General features: G+C 66.4%; 1 protein-coding gene across 1 annotated transcript in view; it reads left to right on the top strand.

Moving 5' to 3' along the window:
* Positions 1-16,839, top strand: part of EFNA2 (ephrin A2) — a 46,992-nt gene that overhangs the window by 26,612 nt on the left and 3,541 nt on the right. The window contains exon 2 of the mRNA XM_082495447.1: positions 15,900-16,189. Coding sequence (XP_082351573.1) covers positions 15,900-16,189 — 290 coding nt within the window. The remainder of the gene's footprint in view (positions 1-15,899; positions 16,190-16,839) is intronic.

Here is a 16,839-nt window from a genome sequence, read left to right on the forward strand (position 1 = left end):
GGCAGATCAGCGGCAGCGGTGCGGTCGGGGCTCGCAGCTCGGCCGTGTCAGGGCGCTGTGCACCGCGGACCCCTGAGGTGTAATGAAAGCCTGTGGGAGAGTATCGAGTGAACCTAAATGGATTTTCTCCATTAACACAGACCCATCATCCAGTTATCAGCTCCGCGGCGCGGCGCGCGCTGGGGCTGCGGTCGCAGCGGCTGGCACTTAAAGTGCTCTCCGCCGGCGCAGCCGACATCTGCTGCCGCAGCGCAGCACCCACCCGCCGGCACCGCCAAAGCGGGCTCCATCCTGCCGCCCCGGCTCCGCCGGCACCCCCTCCCCGGCACGCTCCCTGTGCGCCTTTGAACGGGCACCGTCCTTCTTGCTTATGGGGCCATCTAGTTTGGGGGTGCCCTTTTTGGGGGGCAGCGTGCCCGTGGGAAGGATGGCGGGATGGGCAGGGGGGTCCAAAGCCCAGCCGTACCCCAGCGTCCCCCTGCCGCAGCCCGCCCTGGGGGGGCTGTGGGGGCGCCCCGTGGTGAGGAGGGGGCACGGCGGGGCGAGGGAGAGGAGCGAAGGGAACGGCTCTCGTTCCTGCACACAGCCGCTCCCCGCTTTGCGAGTCGGAGTTCATCATTAGCCGGGAAATAATTAATTGTTGGGCAGACAAAAGGCATCGCTGGGCCCCCCCGGGGGCCCCGTCAAAGGGAGCTGTCAGGGGCTGGCGTGATAAATTACGGCTCCGCCGCCCGTCCCCGTCAGGGCCGGGGGGAAAAGTCCCGCGTTGTCCTTTTGATTGGGGGTCACCGCGGGTCTGACTCCCGCCTGGCGTCCCCTGGGGACCGCCGGGGTGGCACAGGGCGGGCAGGGGCTGGGAAAGGGGTTGGGGGGCGAGAGGGCAGGTCCCTGCCCCGGTCTGCCCGCTGCGTCCGTCCTTCCGAGCCGCGTCCCTCTGTCCACCTCCGAGCACCCGCCTGCCCCCGCCGTGGCGTCCCGCTGGGTGCCGGTGGCGCGTCGGGCGGCCGATTTCCACCTTGTCGGCGTTTTTTGCCGTGATTGCGGGGGCCAGCGCTCTCCCCGGGCTCCCGCCGATCAAATTACCGCGGCCGCGCTCGCCAGCCGGCAAACACGCTCACAAATCGCTCCCGCCGCTCGCGTGAAATTTCCTGCGAATTAAAGTGTTGCAAGGTTAAAGAGTCGCCCGTGCGCCCCCCCGGCCCCCGCCACCGCCCGGGACCCAGACGCTGCCGGGAAATAAAGCAGCCGACGACTGAAATAGTGCCGTAATACGTGTTCATCCGTATTTATTTGTGTGTCTTAAGGTGGGGTGGGGAGGGCTCTCCCGGTCCGCTGCTCGTGCTGCTGGACCCGCACCGTGCAGGATGGTCCAGCCCAGGGATGGGGAAACTGAGGCACGGAGGCGTCGTGGCAGGTCTGTGCCAAGTCCCTGTCGTGGCTGCGGGATGAGACCCAACGGGGGCTCCCGCGGCTGCAGACGGCTCCGGGAGCACCAGAGCAGCTCAGAGACACACGGGTGACACTGATCTCCACGGTGCCCTTTGCAGGCTCGGGGTGCTGCTGCGACCTGTCCTGCCACCGCGGCCGGGCTGGGGGCGCACCGCACACTGGGTACCGGCTCAAGGGGTTCGCAGGTTGGGGCGGTGGTGGCTGTTGGGGAACGACGAGATGGTGGCCGTCACCCGGCGGGGACCGACGGGGCCGCGCTGAGCATCTCCCTCCGGCAGACGCCCCGAGGAAGGACTGTCCCTCGCGCCGGCGCTGCGGCATGGCAGGGAGGTGACAGCCGATGGGACGAGAGGCTGGCACGGTGCCGCTGCCTGTGCCATAGGGCCACGTGCCGATGGCCGTGGAGCTGGGGATGCCGCAGCCCGGGGCTCTGCCGCAGCGTGCCGGGACCAGCCTTAACGCGTGTCGGGGCTCGGCAGTGCTAACGAGGTCAGCCCCGGGGGGGGGCTGTTTACCCCGTCCCCCTGCGGGAGACCCCCAAACGGACGCCTTGATCTGCCTGTCCCGGCGGGCTGCGGCGCAGAGGCGGTGCGGGCGGTGGGGGGCCCGGCTGTTGCCGGCAGATAACCCCCAGCGGCTGCCGTCCCGCGCCCGTTATCAGCGCCCGCCCGCGTCGCCAGACGTGTTAATTAGGGCGCTCAGCGTGAGCAGCCGGAGCACGTATGAGCACGCGTGGCCTCGCGCACGGGCTGGCACGTGTGCGGTGTCCGGCTGGGAGCGACGCGTCGGGCCCCGACGGCTGCGGCAGCTCCTGCACGCGGCGGGGACGTGAGCGGGGCAGGGGCTGCGGGGCCGCAGGACGGCGCGTTGCACAGGTGACGTGCGCTGGGCGGGTGTGCGTTGGGCACGCGCGTGCCGGGCCGTGGCAGGCTGTGATCTGGAAGCACAGGAGGTCTCTCCTCTCCTCCCCTCGCCGCAGCCGGTGCCCCTCTCACCTTTGCTGTCAACCGCCACCGTAAACACCTTCTGCCGCCGGCTCTGCCCTCTCCGGAGCCATCTGGCCGCCTGCTTTGCGCAGCGCTCCGCTCGCCCTCTCTCCACTCCCTCCCTCCCTCCAGGACCCTCAGTCCCCCCTGCCTGCTCCCTGCCGGGACCCCCAGCGAGCCCCCTGCCCCGGCACCGCCGTGCCCCCGTGGCGCTGCAGGAGCCGCGTGGCGAGCCGCGGCCGCAGGACTGCCGGCACTAACGCAATTACCGTTACACTTTCCAGCCGCCGTCTCTCCGACAATGAATTTCTGATCTGATTAAATTTGCGCAGACCCCGGCTGCTGCGCGGGCGGCTGGCTGCCGCCACCCCCGGAGCCGGGCGGGCGCGGGCACTCCCCCGGGAGGACGAGGGGCAGCCATGGCCGGACACCCCCCTCCCGGTGCCGTCCCACCGGAGAGGAGCGGAGCGGGCACCGCTTCACTTCTGCGCCGAGGGCTGGTGGTGAGGGACGTCGTTGCATTCACGATTCCAGCGGCAAGCGGCTCCTTGGGCCTCGTTAGCCGGGAGGTGCCCCTGCGGCGGTGCCCGGTGGTGCCGGCGGCCGAGCCGTGCCGGGGCGCGAGGGCACTGGTCAGCCCCGCTCGCGGTCACAGCCCTGCCGGCACGCGCGGTGCCCCCAAAAGCACGCGGGAAGGGGCCAAGTGTGACCGGGATGAGAAGCTGGGGACGGTGCCGGGCTGCGGATCCGGCGGGATCCTGGGACGCTGCGGCGAGCGGCTGGCGCGAGGGTGGCACAGGGGGACATCAGGGCCGGGAGGTCAGGGCGGGGGCCCCAGGGTGGCCGAGCGAGGGCCATCGGGACCGTTCACCCACGTCTTGCCCCTCGGGACCTCCGTGCCACCCGGGGGCTGGTGGCCAGCAGGGCTCGGTGGCCGCGGCAGCCGGCCGGGAGCAGCCGGTGCTGGGCTGCAGGAGGGGGAGCGGGGACCTCCGCGCCCCCCGCTTTATTAGGGAGTTTAACCTACAGTCTTCCTTACATGCCACGGTGCCCGAACCAGCGCAGAGGCGGCTTTTATGTGCAAATGAGCCTTTTTTTTTTTTAATCTTTGACAGCGAATGTGCTGTGTTTACATAAGAGAGGGCCCGGGTACTCTGGAGAGGGCCACTGACGGCGCTGGCAGGAGATGTTAAGAAAGATCTAACATTTCTGATCTCTGTTTAGCCAGAGGCGGCGGGAGGCGGCGGAGCAGCGGGGGAGGGGGCTCGGGGGCGCCTGGGGGAGAACAGCTCGGGGGCAGCAGCCCCGGGGGCCGGGGGGGGCGCGGGGGGACGAGGACCGGGGGGTCCGTCCCCTGTGGCAGCGGCGGCGCGCCAGGCCGGGCAGGCTGCGGGGGTGCGGTGGCACCGGCGGTTGGGGGCGCGGGGGTCCCCGAGCTGGGATGGAGGCTGCAAAGCCCTCTTGGGGGTCCTCAGCCCCGCGGCCGTGGGGCAGAGGTCACCCTTCCCTTGCGCTGGTGGTGGTCCCCCATGTCCAGGAGCGCGTGGCAACCGTGGGCTGACCAAAAGCGGGCGGCGAAGCCAAAAGCTGGCGGCGAAGCGCTGCCTTTGGGGGCCATCCTGGGGGGAAAAAAGGGCTCCCAGCGCCGTTCCCGCCGTCCCCTCCGGGGGTCCTGCGCAGGGGTCCTGCTCCCCTCCAGCAGCGTCACGGGGGGGACGGGTCTCCTGGGGATAACCTGTCCCCACGGCTCTCTCCGAGCTGCTGCCGCGCTCGCGGGGCGCCGGCGGAGGGAAAAACTCCTCCTGCCCCGGTAAGTGGAAAAATGACCAATATCCGAAGGCCCGCCGGGTTAAAACGCATTAATTCAGGATAGTCCGTTAATGGCAGTATTGATTAGTCTCAGTGCCAGGCTAACGAGCATCCATGTTAATGAGGGGTGAGCGGTGTGAATGGCAGCAGCTGGCGTGGTTCCAGGGAGCCTTGGTCGGGGGGTGACGGTAGGGCCCCCCCAGAAAGGGGCTGCCGCTGCGAGGACCGGCTTCGCCTGCCCGGGCAGCGGGTTTGTCCCCCCGGGATGGGCTCCGGCCCATGGAAAATGGAGTATTCCTCTGCCAAAAATACATATTTCTGATGGACACCTGTATTTTTTTCCGGAGTAACCTCGTGAGCCCGAGGAAAAACCCGTCTGGTCCGCACCGGCGTGACGGGAGCAGCGTGCAGGATCCGTCCTCCCGGCTCGTTCCTGCCGTACTTTGTCACCGCGGCGCAGTCGGCTCCCGGAAAATCAGCGCCTGTGTCAAAAGCTGTGCCTCGGCCGGGCAGACCTGGCCCCAAACGCGCGCGCTGCTAAAAGCTCCGGTTTCCTTCGCGGCGAGGCGTGCGGGCAGGATGGGGTCTCCAGGGCGGAAGGCAATTCCGGCGGCAGGTTCCCAATCCCGGCGCACGGCGGAACGCAGCCTGGAGCCCGGCACGGGGCCGGGGAGGCCGAGCAGCACTGCCTCTTGCCTGAAAAACCGCTCTTTTTTTTTTTTTTTTTTTTAAACTCTTTTGCTTTTTTCTCTTTTGTTTTGTTTTGTTTTTTTCCTCCTTGAAAATACTTGAACGCCCGAGTTTTTTCCCCCTCCACTTTTCCTCCCTCACTCTCCCCCCCCCCCCCACCGGCCCCGTTACACCGTGATGCTCAAAGTTGGCTTTTCCCACTGGCTTTTCCGTTTCTTTGTGTAACTTTGCAGAAAGCGGGAGGCAAAAGCTCAGTCTTTCAGGCATCAAAGGCAGTTCTGCTTTGGGGGTGCCCGTGAGTGCCCTTTGGGGGGGACCCTGCAGGTGGGCACCAGCCCCGCGGCGGGTACCAGCCCCATGCCGGCGCCGGCGAGCAGTGATGTGCACACGAAAGCCCACGAGAAGAGTTATTCCCCCCGAATCACTGCCTTGCCTGGTGCCCCCAGACCGGCCGGCAAACGAGTCTGTGCGGCTGAGGGCACTGCCACCGAGTCCTTCCTCGCCGAACGGCGATGGGACGCGCCTGGCACCGGGGGGGCTCCGCACGGCGCCGCCGCGGGAGGGAGGCTGGGCTGCTTCAGCCGCGTCTTCGGCACCGTGTTTGGTGGGAAATCTCTCCGGCGTGCGGTGCGGCCGGGGAGCGGCTGCGGGAGGTGGTGCCGGCGCTTTGCCGCCGGTTGGGCAGGCTGGCACTTGCATTTAAACAAATTTTGTTTTCTTCTCTGTTATAAAGCCGACCCTTCGCCCGGGGGAGTGGGGATTGCTGCTCCTTTTCTAGATCTGCAGAGAGGCTGGAATAACAGCTCCGGGTGTCCCCATTTATCTCCGTGTCTGTCTCGTCGTGCATCCCATCTCGTCCCACTCTGTCACTCGCTCCTGTAATATCTCAGCATCTCCCTAAAGCAAAAGATGACAATAAAGTGTAAATGGGGAGTGTTGGCTCTGGAGCATAATGATGGCAATTTAGATGCCAGCCATAATTTCCCCGCTGTTGCCCCAGGTAACGGGAGCCATTGTCTCCCGTGGGAGCGCGGCCGAGCCGGGACGAGGTTACCTCCGCTCTCCCGCGTCTGATGGCGGCTTTGTCATCTCCATTAAAAGGAGGGAAAGGGAAATACCCATAAATGAAGGAATGAGCCTCGGGAGGGGCAGGCGGCTCCGGCCGGCGGCGCTGCCGCTCCCCGGTCCCGGCCGGGCCAGCACTGGTCCCTGACCAACGGCATCGCCGGTGCCAGCCCGCACCGGCTCCCGGGGTGCCGGTGATGGGGAGAGCGCTCACCGGGCAGCGAGTGGCGGTTCTGCATGGGAATTTGCATACATTACCCATAATGCCCTGCTCTCCCCGGTCCGCCCGGGCGGCGGCGTGTGCCGGCTCGTCCTCCCGCAGCGTGCTCCGGCTCGCCGTAACCGCGCGGTGCCGGCGGCCTCTGCAGCACCCAAACGATTGGGGAAAAAGCAGTTTTTAGAAGGAGTGGGTTTGGGGTTCGCAGCAGAGCTGACCCTGCGCCACGGGCGCAGTGACCGCCGGGGAACCGCCTGTGCCGCGAAACCGCTGTGCGGTGACACCGCGGCTCGGTGCTGCAAACCAGCGCCCGGCCAGAGGCTCACGGCCCGTGGTTGCCGGGTTTTTAAGGATGAAAAAAAAAAAAAAGCAATACAGAGACCCGGTTCTCGGGGTCCTCCCCCGCCACGTTGTGCATCTTTTGGACGCTCGGTGGGAAATCGCACTCATGATGAATCTGTTAACGATTTACCCATGCCGGAGCGCGCTGTCCCCGGGGGCGGCAGAGGACGCGGCTGATGCCAAAGCCGAGCTGGGGCACGCCGGGCCGGCCCCGGTGACTAAGGGGGTGAGCGTGTGTCGGGGGAGGCTCACCGGGGCACGTCGGAGCAGGCGGGGTCGGGCAGCCCACGCGTGCTGCCCGGTGCCAGCGCTGCCGGGAGAGCGGGTGCCAAAGGGGTGCGGTGGGCTGCCGGGGGGGCCCTCGGAGCTCACAGCGCTCTAAGCCGCATGCAAGTCCCACCGCCAGCATGGAGCTTTCGGCACGGTTCGCTCTCTCCAGTTTAGGCGATGGGAACAGGAGGTGCTGCCCATCCCCATCCCCATCCCATCCCATCCCATCCCATCCCATCCCATCCCATCCCATCCCATCCCATCCCCATCCCATCCCCGTCCCCATCCCCATCCCATCCCCATCCCATCCCATCCCATCCCATCCCATCTCCACCCCATCCCCATCCCATCCCCATCCCAGTTCCCATCCCCGTCCCCATCCCTGTCCCCATCCCTGCCACGCAGCTGCCGGCCACGGCTGCGCCGGGGCTGTCAAACGGCATTAAGCCCAAACTAACCTCCCGTCCGTGGGAGCCGTCACCGTCATTCCAGATAACTGTAATGGAGCTGCTGAATATGTAGCCGGGCTCGGAGTTTTGTAGTTGAGATAAATATTGATATTAAAGCTGTCAGGGCAGGCGAAGTGACGCTGACACCCGCTCCGCCGGTATCTCGCCGCCTGACCCGTCAGCTCCCGCCGGCCGTGGCTCTGCACGGCCCCGGCTCCCGGGGGGGGGCTCACCCCGTCCCACCGCTCCCCCAAAGAGAGGGGACCGTTTCCCGGAGCAGCGGGCGGGTTGGTGGCTCACGGCTGAAGCCAAGGGACGACCGCGGGCACTCAGCCTCCGGGCCGGTGCCGCGTGGGCTGGGACGGCACCCGCGCTCCCCAACCGAAACCGGTCCCCACATCCCTCTCTCCACACCTGCCCCGACCCTGGGGGGTTTGGGGACCCCCCATGCGCCCCACGGCAGCGATGAGGAGCACCAACATCCCCCGCCATGCCCGTGGTTTGGGTTTCCAGGTGACGCGGTTGCCACCGGACCCCGTGCGCTCCTGGCGCTCCCCAGCCGGAAAGTTCCTGGGAATTGCTCATGGGTTTATGCTCAGGGTAAAAAAAAAGGGTCCCGGGGGGGGGGGGGGGGGGAGCGGGCGATGGGTGCTGCAGCCCGGGGGGTGGCACCCCCACAGCCCGGCTGGCCCAGCGGGCACAGGGCTCAGACATTTGGGAAATTCAGAAGTAAATAGAATTCCACCGCCACCGTCACCGCCTTTCGGTTTGTTCCTGCCGGATTTCTCCCTGACGCCGCCTTTCCCGCTCTGCCGGGGCGGCTGCTCACCCGTCGGGGCGCGCGGCGCGGCGCGGTGGGGACGGGCGCTGAGAGCTGAGCGCCCGCTCTCCCCTCCCCGGGGAAAAGGAAAGAAATGGAGAAAAATGTACTGGGCGTCCCTCACCCACCCCCTGCCCTGCCACCGCCCGGCCGGCGCCGCGGGAGCCCTCGTGGCCATCGCCCCGCGCCGGCGCCCGTCCCTCCTCCCGCCCCGCCGCGCTCCCGCTCGCGCCTTCTTTATTTTTTTAATTAGCTGATTTCGCTATCTGGCACCAAAGTGCGTTTCCAACCACCGCACTCAGGAAACCTCATTAACACAGATCAAAAGGAGCTTTTAATGATTTATAAAGGTGCAGCAGTTTGGAGAAATTAAATAATTTAGGTGGTGTGTGTACGGCGGGTCCCTCAGGACCACATTACAGGCGTTCCGTGAGCCGCAGCCCGAGATGCGCTTCCCCGCTCTGCCCCGCCGCCGCTGCGCTGGGGACGCTGCCGGTGCGCGCACGGCGCTGCACGGCCCCGCCGGGACCGGGGCTCATCACCGCCTCCGTTCCGCGGGGCTGGGAGAGATGAGGCCGAGGATGGGGCAGCTCCTGCCGTAACTCCGAGCATCATCGCGTTCCTGCCGGCACCGGGTTTGGCCGGGGTGGGATGCTGGGATCCTCCGGCACAGCCCGGCGGAGGTTTGGGAGGCGGTGGGTGCCGGTGCCGCTGCCGGGATGGCCGCGCTCGCTCTCCAGCCACGCGAAATATTTTACCAACGTGGTTAAAATAAGCCTTGGCACTGGCAGGGCGGTGGGACAGGGCGGGGGGTGGCCGACCCCGCTGGACCGACGCCGGATGGGCCCCGGTGTCTGGGCACGTCCGGCTCCGTCCCCTCCTGGACGCCGCGAGTGGCTTTTGCCTCTTTTGCCCTGAGCGCCGCGACCGCTCTGGAGCGGGGAACGTGGCTCTGCCTCCAGGACACGGTGACCAACACGTGGCCCGAATCCCCCGACGGCCCCGTCCGACTCCCGGCGCTGCCTCCGGCATCCCGCAGGACGGCGCTGGGCTCCGCGGCGCGGCGGTGCCGCATGGCCAAGGAGAAAGAGAAACAGATGGGAAAACCAGCTTAAACGTTCGCGGCGTGAAGTCCATTGCCGGCTACGGACATGCCAGGAACCAGCCGAGCAACAGGATTAATGGAGAAAAGAGCCGTAACGCCGCTGAAAGGAGCCCGGTGGACGCCTCCTCCCGCGGGGGCCATTCCCCGCCGCCCCCCCAGCGCCGAGGAGCCGCTTCGTGCCTATTTCGCGGGGTTGGGGGGGGCACGGCGGAGGCTGGCGGGGGGTTGGCGTTGGCCGCCGCGCCGCGGAATTGTCATCGGGTTGTGCTTAAAAGACAGCGAGAGGGCGGCGGGCGAGGTTGGGGGCTGGTTTTGGGGGGGGGGGGGTGTTGAATGCTGTGTTTTATTTTGCTCTGTAATAGGCTTATTACTCCCGATCACGCTGTGACTATTTGAATGAAGGAGATTTCGGGAGATGAAAGCGCAAGGGAGGTTTTAAGTATCTCAGCGCCTGGCCCCGCAAGGACGGGTGCCCTTGGAGCCGGGGGACCCCCGCGCCCGGGACGCCGGCACCGGCAGCACCGTGCCCCACACCCCTCCTCGCCTCGCTGCCCCCGCCGCCGCCGGCCCCTCGCTCCTCCGCTGGTTACAGACCTCCTAATTTCCAGCCTCAATTTATTCATGGCCAGTTTATACCCATTTGTTTATGTGCCAACACTGTTCTTCAGCTTAAATAGCTCTTTTCCATCCATAATATCCCCCCCCCCCCCATGTATTTCAGCGAGCGCAATCATATCTCTTTTCAAGCTGTTCAGGAAAGAAAAATCTGAATTATTTAACCCTTTGGGACACTGGCTGGGCACGCAGGGCGCCGCCGCACCGAGAGACAGATGCGCTTTGTTCCCACGCTGGGTCGCTGCCCTCGTTTGGGAGATTTGGGGGGATGCTGCTGCTACCCGGAGGGGAAACTGAGGCACCGGCTGTGGGGGGGGGGGGGGGGGGTCAGGGACCAGGGTCGGGGTCTCGCGGCGCCCGGACCCGGGGCAGGGAGTGCCGCGGGGGTTTGGGCGCGGGCAGGGTTCGCTCGGGGCGAGGACGCGAGGTTTGCAGGACGGGCTCTCAGAAGGGTTTTCCCCCTCCACGGTGAATATCTGAGAGGTGAAAATTTGGGGAGCCGGCGGGCTCCTGGCACGGAGGCACGGGCAGAGTTTGGGTGCTGCCGTGGCGCGGGAGGAGGGGAGGGCGGCGGGGCCGCTTGGTGGGCTCCGATATTTTCTTCCAGGCAATTTCACTCCAATGGATTCCCCGCTCGGGTCATGCGAAGGGGGAGGCACCGGCGGCACCGGGAGAATCGCCAATTAAACGCAAACCAGGACGGAGCCGGGGCGGAGCGGAGCGGAGTGGGCGGCAGCAGCACCGGCCTCGGCGGGTGCCGGGACCCCGCGGTGCTGGGGGGTGGGAGCGCGGCACAGCCGCCCCGGGCTCCGCGGTGCTGCCGTGCGGCGGGAGCCGGGGCCGTCCCGGGGAGGCTGTGCTGGCGAGGCCGCGGGCGCTCCCCCGGGGGGTTTCCTCTGCGCCGCCGCCGGAGCCCCCCGAGCGTGGGGGGCAGCGGAGGGGCCGCGAGCCCGCCGAGCAGCCCCGCGGTCCCCTGCCCTGCCGGCAGAGCAGGCCCGGCTGTCAGGCAGCGCTAACAGTAACGAATGCCCTAATGAAGCACCCAATTAGCCGGGATCCCAGCCTTAATGGTAGCTGACAGAGCTGAAAGCTGCGAGTAGTCAATTGTCAAGTGGAACATCCCGCCGGGGTGAGGCGCGGAGGCTGCGCCATCCGTCTCTGTCAGGGAAAAACAAAGCTCCCGCGTTAACCCCTTTGGCAGTGGGTGAGCTCTGTGCCCGCCGGCGGGGCGGCGGCGGCAGACTGGGGCATTGGCCCCGGTGATGGCATCGGCCCCGTCCCATGGCGTCAGCCCTGGTGATGGCATCATCGTCCTCCCCTGGCATCAGCCCCAGCGATGGCAACAGCCCCATCCCACAGCATCGTCCCCCGTGATGGTATCGTCCTCATCCCACGACATTGGCCGTGGTGATGGTGTCATCCTCATCCCATAGCGTTGGCCGTGGTGATGGTGTCAGCCCCATCCCATGGCATCCGCCCCGGTGATGGCATCAGCACTGTCCTATGCATCAGCCCCAGTGCATACATTGTTCCCGGTGATGGCATCAGCCCCATTCCATGGCATCAGCCCCGGTGATGGCACTCCTGAGCCTCTGCCGGAGGAGCGGGGGAACCCCCAACCTCTGCCGGCAAAGCCGTCCCGTGGCGAGGGGCCGCTCCGTGCCGGACACGTGCAACTTGCGGAGGCGCAGCGTGGTGGGCACTGTGGTCAGCCGCGGTGAGCGCCGGGGCGCAGCCCTGCCGCCGGCACACATCCTCCGGAGCGCGCCCGTGGTCGGTGTTTTCCCCAGTGTTTAAGCGTGAGCTGCTGAGGGGACGGTGATGGCCCCGAAGGTGTTGGATGGAGAATGACCCGGCTGCCACCGCAGCCCCGGCACCGCAGGGGGGGGGGGCACAGGGTCCCTGCCGCCGAGAGGGGCCGGGGCTGCGCGTTTCCAGGCGGAATAACAGAAACCTGGATTTGCTCAAAGCTGAGCTTTTCATTCGGCCTGAAAAGGTGAATCGGCGTTCACCGGTGCGCCGAAGCGGCGCCTCTCCTCTCGCGTCCTGCAGTTCCCAGCGGGCCAAAGGGCCGGGGATGTGCCGGCAGCCGGTGTCACCGTGTCTCGGGGACTCGAGGGCTCAGTGGCGGTGGGGACAGGGCTCCTTGTCCTGCTCGCCCTGGGCTGGCAGGCGTGGGGAGCGGAAACCACGCGCGCGTGCGAGACGTGGGTGCGGGGACTGCCGTGTGCGCCAGCCCGCGCGGTGCGTGCCCAGCGTGGCGCGGCACGTGCCGGACCGGGGCGGCGTGTGCCGGGCACGGCAAACCCGGCCGTGGTTTGCGAAGCTGCGGCTCCTGCAAGCGCACCGCTGCTCGCGGGGAGCGCGCCGATCCCGGGGAGCAGCAGAAGGGCCGCCGGCAGCCGGCTCGGCCCCGGCCGCTCGCCCGTCCCTGCCCCGCTGAAAGGCATATTTTATTTTTTTCCTGTTTGGAAGCAGACGAATTAGCGATGTGCCTCGTTTAGACAGTTGAAATCCCACTCATTTTAATTAGCGCGGCCTGGCAGCCCTGCTGCGGGTATTACACGGGGCGACAGCGCGCTTTCCAGGTGGCGGGTTTTTAAAATGCTGTTGACATTTTGCGAACTGAATGACTTAAACGATAACAAATTAACAGACGGCTCCGTGCGTGCGCGCGGGGCTGGCTCGGCGTGAGCCTCCGCCACGCGCCTCTGTGAGCAAATTCGGTTATCTGAGCGTGTCCGAGCACCGGCACCGCTCCCCGCGCGCTCGGCTGCTCCGCGCCGAGGTGCCCCCTGCGCCTGCCGCGCCGCCGGCGGCTGCTCGGGTCTCTGCCGGACGATGCTCCTTGGGGGCAGCTTTTGGGGCGGTGTGTGCCGGATCCGTCCTGGCTGCTCCGGCGCTGGGGTACCGGCAGCACCGCAGAGCCGGCTGCTCCGCTGGAATTGGCTGCGAGCGGTGACTGCCGGAGGGACGGGGGCCCGGTGCGAGCGCTGGAGCACCCCGTTACGCGGGCACGTCCCGGTGACACCCAGGTGGGGGCAGTGGGTGCGGTTATCAGCCCGATGGCGCCGGAGGGACGTAAGGCCGAAGTCAGCCGGGAGGAGGCGGTGGCAGCTCCGGTCCCACGCGGAGCGGAGGTCGGTAGCGGTGCGGTGCCCAGGATGGGACAGGACAAGGAGAGAGCGGCTCCACGAGCCGCCGTCCCTGCACCGGGCGCTCTGCCCAGCCGTGGGGTGCCCCGTGCCTGGCGCAGTGCCGCGGACCCCCATCCCCGCGTCCCCCTCCTGAGGGCATCCCCGAGGGCGGCTCCAAATAAGCCCCTCCTCCACAGAGCCGCCTGTGCCGGGCTTTGCCCGCTGTGCCGGAGCAGCGGCGCCCGGTGCCGTGGCACAGCCACGCTCCCGCCGAGCGGCCGCTTTGGGCCCCCGGGTCGCGCCTGTCGCAGCGTTCGGCAGAGCCGCCGGGAGGGAATATCTGCTCAGGCAGAAATGTAGTATTTAGAGGAGGGGACATAGGGAAATGGAGACATAACTAAAGATTCGGCGGCAAGGAAAGGCCGGGACAGAGCCGAGACAGTCACACAGCGCCTGGGGACACCCGGTGCCCCCCCGACACTCGGGGTGGGGGAGGGTCCGGGCTGCGGTGTGGGTGTCCCACGATGGCAGATGGGGACGTCCCATGCCCATCCCGTCCCAGCGGGGTCCATCTGCGCCGCGGTGCGACGGCAGGGACGCCCCCTCCAGCCCTCTCCGGGACTCCGGCACGGCATCTTCTGGGGCCAACTAATGCCTCGTGCCATCCCCGGGATGGGAATGGGATGCGGATGGGATGGAGACAGGGATGGGGATGGGATGAGGATGAGGATGAGGATGAGGATGAGGATGAGGATGAGGATGAGGATGAGGATGAGGATGAGGATGAGGATGAGGATGAGGAAGGGAATGGGATGAAGATGGACACAAGGACAGGGATGGGATGGGATGGGATGGGATGGGATGGGATGGGATGGGATGGGATGGGATGGGATGAGGATGAGGAAGGGTTGAGGATGAGGAAGGGACTGGGATGGAGATGGGCACTGTGATGGGGATGGGATGGGATGGGATGGGATGAGGATGAGGAAGGGTTGAGGATGAGGAAGGGACTGGGATGGAGATGGGCACTGTGATGGGGATGGGATGGGATGGGATGGGATGGGATGGGATGGAATGGGATGGGATGGGATGGGATGGGATGGGATGGGGATGGGATGAGGACGAGGAAGGGGATGGGGTGGAGATGGACAGGGACGGAGATGGGGACAGGGACACTGAGGGGCATCGGGCAGAGGTGCTGGGGGCCCGGGGGGAGCCCAGGGCTCACCACAGGCTGGGATGCACTGTGCTGGGGGTCCCCACGGATCCCCAGCACCCACCGTCCCCCCAGCACAGGGTGACCCCTCCCCGCAGCCCCCGCCAGCGCCCGTCTCCGTCTGTGCCATTTATCACAGCTAATCAGCTTTAATTCAGCAATTTGTCAGTCTGGAGAAGGCCCTTGGAGTTAGTTGATTTTTTTTTTTTTTTCCAAAAAATATAATTATTGTTATTATTCCCCTGATAAGCACAGGCCCTCCTGGTACAGTCGCCTTTGCTTGGACTTTAATAACGATCATTAAAATAAATAATTTTTTTTAAATAAAAGGCAGTGAGAAGAGGATTTTTTTTTTTTTAATTTTTTTTTTTATTGTTTTGTATGCGTTTGAAAATTGTTTCCCGGTAAATCCCGGCCCTTTGTATTAATTTTACATTTTAAAATGTTACCTTGCCAGGGGCAGGGTTGGCACAACCGACTCGGGAAAGGAGAGAGAAGGAGAGAGAGAGAGAGAGAGAGAAACCCTTCTCCTTAATTAGCGTATTTCCCTGTGTGATCAGAGCGCTTATGAAGCAGGTAATGAGCTGGATGGGGCTGGACGCCGCCGCCTGGCTGCTCCGGCGAGGCTGGAGGACCAACCCCCCCACCCCCCAACCCCCCCTCCCGTCTTCTCTCCCCCCTCCCCCTTTTGGGGTGCTGGGTGTCTTTCGGGTCCCGCTCCGCCACCGCCAGCCCTTCGCTGCCATCCCCACCCCCCCCGTCAGCGCTCGCCCGCCCCGGGGATGCAGCGGCGCGTGTTTGGGGCGTCCTGTGTGATGAGTTGGAGCCGGCCTCAGCCCTGCTCGCAGCTGCTGGAGGCTCAGGGGGGCGCAGGGGGTGTTGGGGAGCCCTGAGGCCGCTATGGGGTCGCTGGTGGGGCAGTGGCCACCGTCCCCACCCCACCCCGGCCCTCGCTGACCCCTCTGGCCACTGACCGCCCCACGGCCGAGCCGCAGGGACGCATGCGGAGCTGCTCCTCGGGGTCCGGGAGCGGTGGCCGTGGAGCAGTGGGGTGTCCCCCGTCCCCGGCCATGCCGCGGGGGGGCTTCTGCGGGGGGGGAGAGCAGCGCCGCGGGAGCCTCCAATTAATTAGCAAAGAAAACGTGCTCAACATGGCTGGGGGGGGGGGGGAGAAGCCGAGCTGCTCCAGGGGAGCCGGTGAGTTTGACCGGCGAGCTTCATCGGCTGCGGTGCCGGTAGCGCCGGTTGTGCCGGGGGTCCGCAACGCCCCCCCACAGGGAGCAGTTTGGGGTCGGGGGGTCGCCCCCAGGAGCCGGGGGGGGGCGGCTGTCAGCGTGCGCCGCGGCGTTCTCCAGCGCCGCTAATCCCTTAATCTCTCAGATAATCAGTGCCAGAAACGCAAATTACACTGGGATTGCCGCGCACAGCTGCAGCGGTGCCAACGCGCCGGCGGTATTGCTGTGAATAATGATTTTTTTTGGTGGTCTACCACCAAGTGGTGCCGGTTTATCGGGCGTAAAACAAAGAGGCTCTGGGTCAACCTTGTGGGTTAATGGGGGCGTTGGGGTGGGCAGGGGCTGGGGTGCTGGGAGGGGGCGAGGGGCCGAGCGGGGCTGGATCCGGCCCCGCGTCATGGTCAAACCAAGGTTTCGGCGTTCCCGGCGCCGCCGGCCTCCCCACGGCGGGATGCGGTGAAGCGCGGTGCCGCTGACGCCGGCTTCTCCCGCAGGTTTCACCGCGGGGACTACACGGTGGAGGTGAGCATCAACGACTACCTGGACATCTACTGCCCGCACTACGAGGAGCCGCTGCCCGAGCGGATGGAGCGCTACATCCTCTACATGGTCAACTACGAGGGGCACGCGTCCTGCGACCACCGGCAGAAGGGCTTCAAGCGCTGGGAGTGCAACCGGCCCAACTCCCCCAACGGGCCCCTCAAGTTTTCGGAGAAGTTCCAGCTCTTCACCCCCTTCTCGCTGGGCTTCGAGTTCAGACCCGGCCACGAGTACTACTACATCTGTGAGTCGGGGGCGCCGCGGGGGCCGGCGGGGAGGGGGCGCCGGGGGGGCTGGCGAGCGCGTCCCGGGGACGTCCCCGGCATCTCCCCGCGGCGCAGACCGGACCCGGGCACTGAGTCGCAGCTCGGTTTGCACTGGTGACCCAAAACGCTGCAAAGCCCCCAAACCCCGCCGTGCCCTTGTGCCGGCAGCGCCGGCGTCTCCGGCTCAAGGCAGAGCTCTCGGCTGGCACACGCTCACTGCCGAAAGCCTTCACCGGGGCTGAGTCACGGCCACGGCCGCAGGGTGGCCACGAGAGTGATGAGGACTCTCCGAGGACGCGGGGACGCTGGGGACAAGGTCACATCGCCACGGGAGCCCCATCGGGCGCCGGTAATGGTGCTGCACCGGAGCGGAGGCACAGCCCTGACAGCCCCGGGCGGTGTCTCCGCATGTTCCCGCACGCCCCCCTGAATTCCCACACTCTCCCGTGTATTCCCGCTCTCTCCCGGGGCTGCGCTCCCCTCTCTTGCCCGGCGGGTGAAGCCCAAACTGGCCGACCCGCTCCCGGGGAAACTTTTCCGCGGGTGCCCGGGTGCTGGATGCAGGATGAGACCCCCCCGGTCGCGGGGGCCGGGTCAGAGGGGGGGGAGAGGAGCCGGACCGGCTTCC

The sequence above is a fragment of the Vanellus vanellus genome (genome assembly GCF_965231255.1).
Source record: "Vanellus vanellus genome assembly, chromosome: 25".
NCBI lineage: Eukaryota > Metazoa > Chordata > Aves > Charadriiformes > Charadriidae > Vanellus > Vanellus vanellus.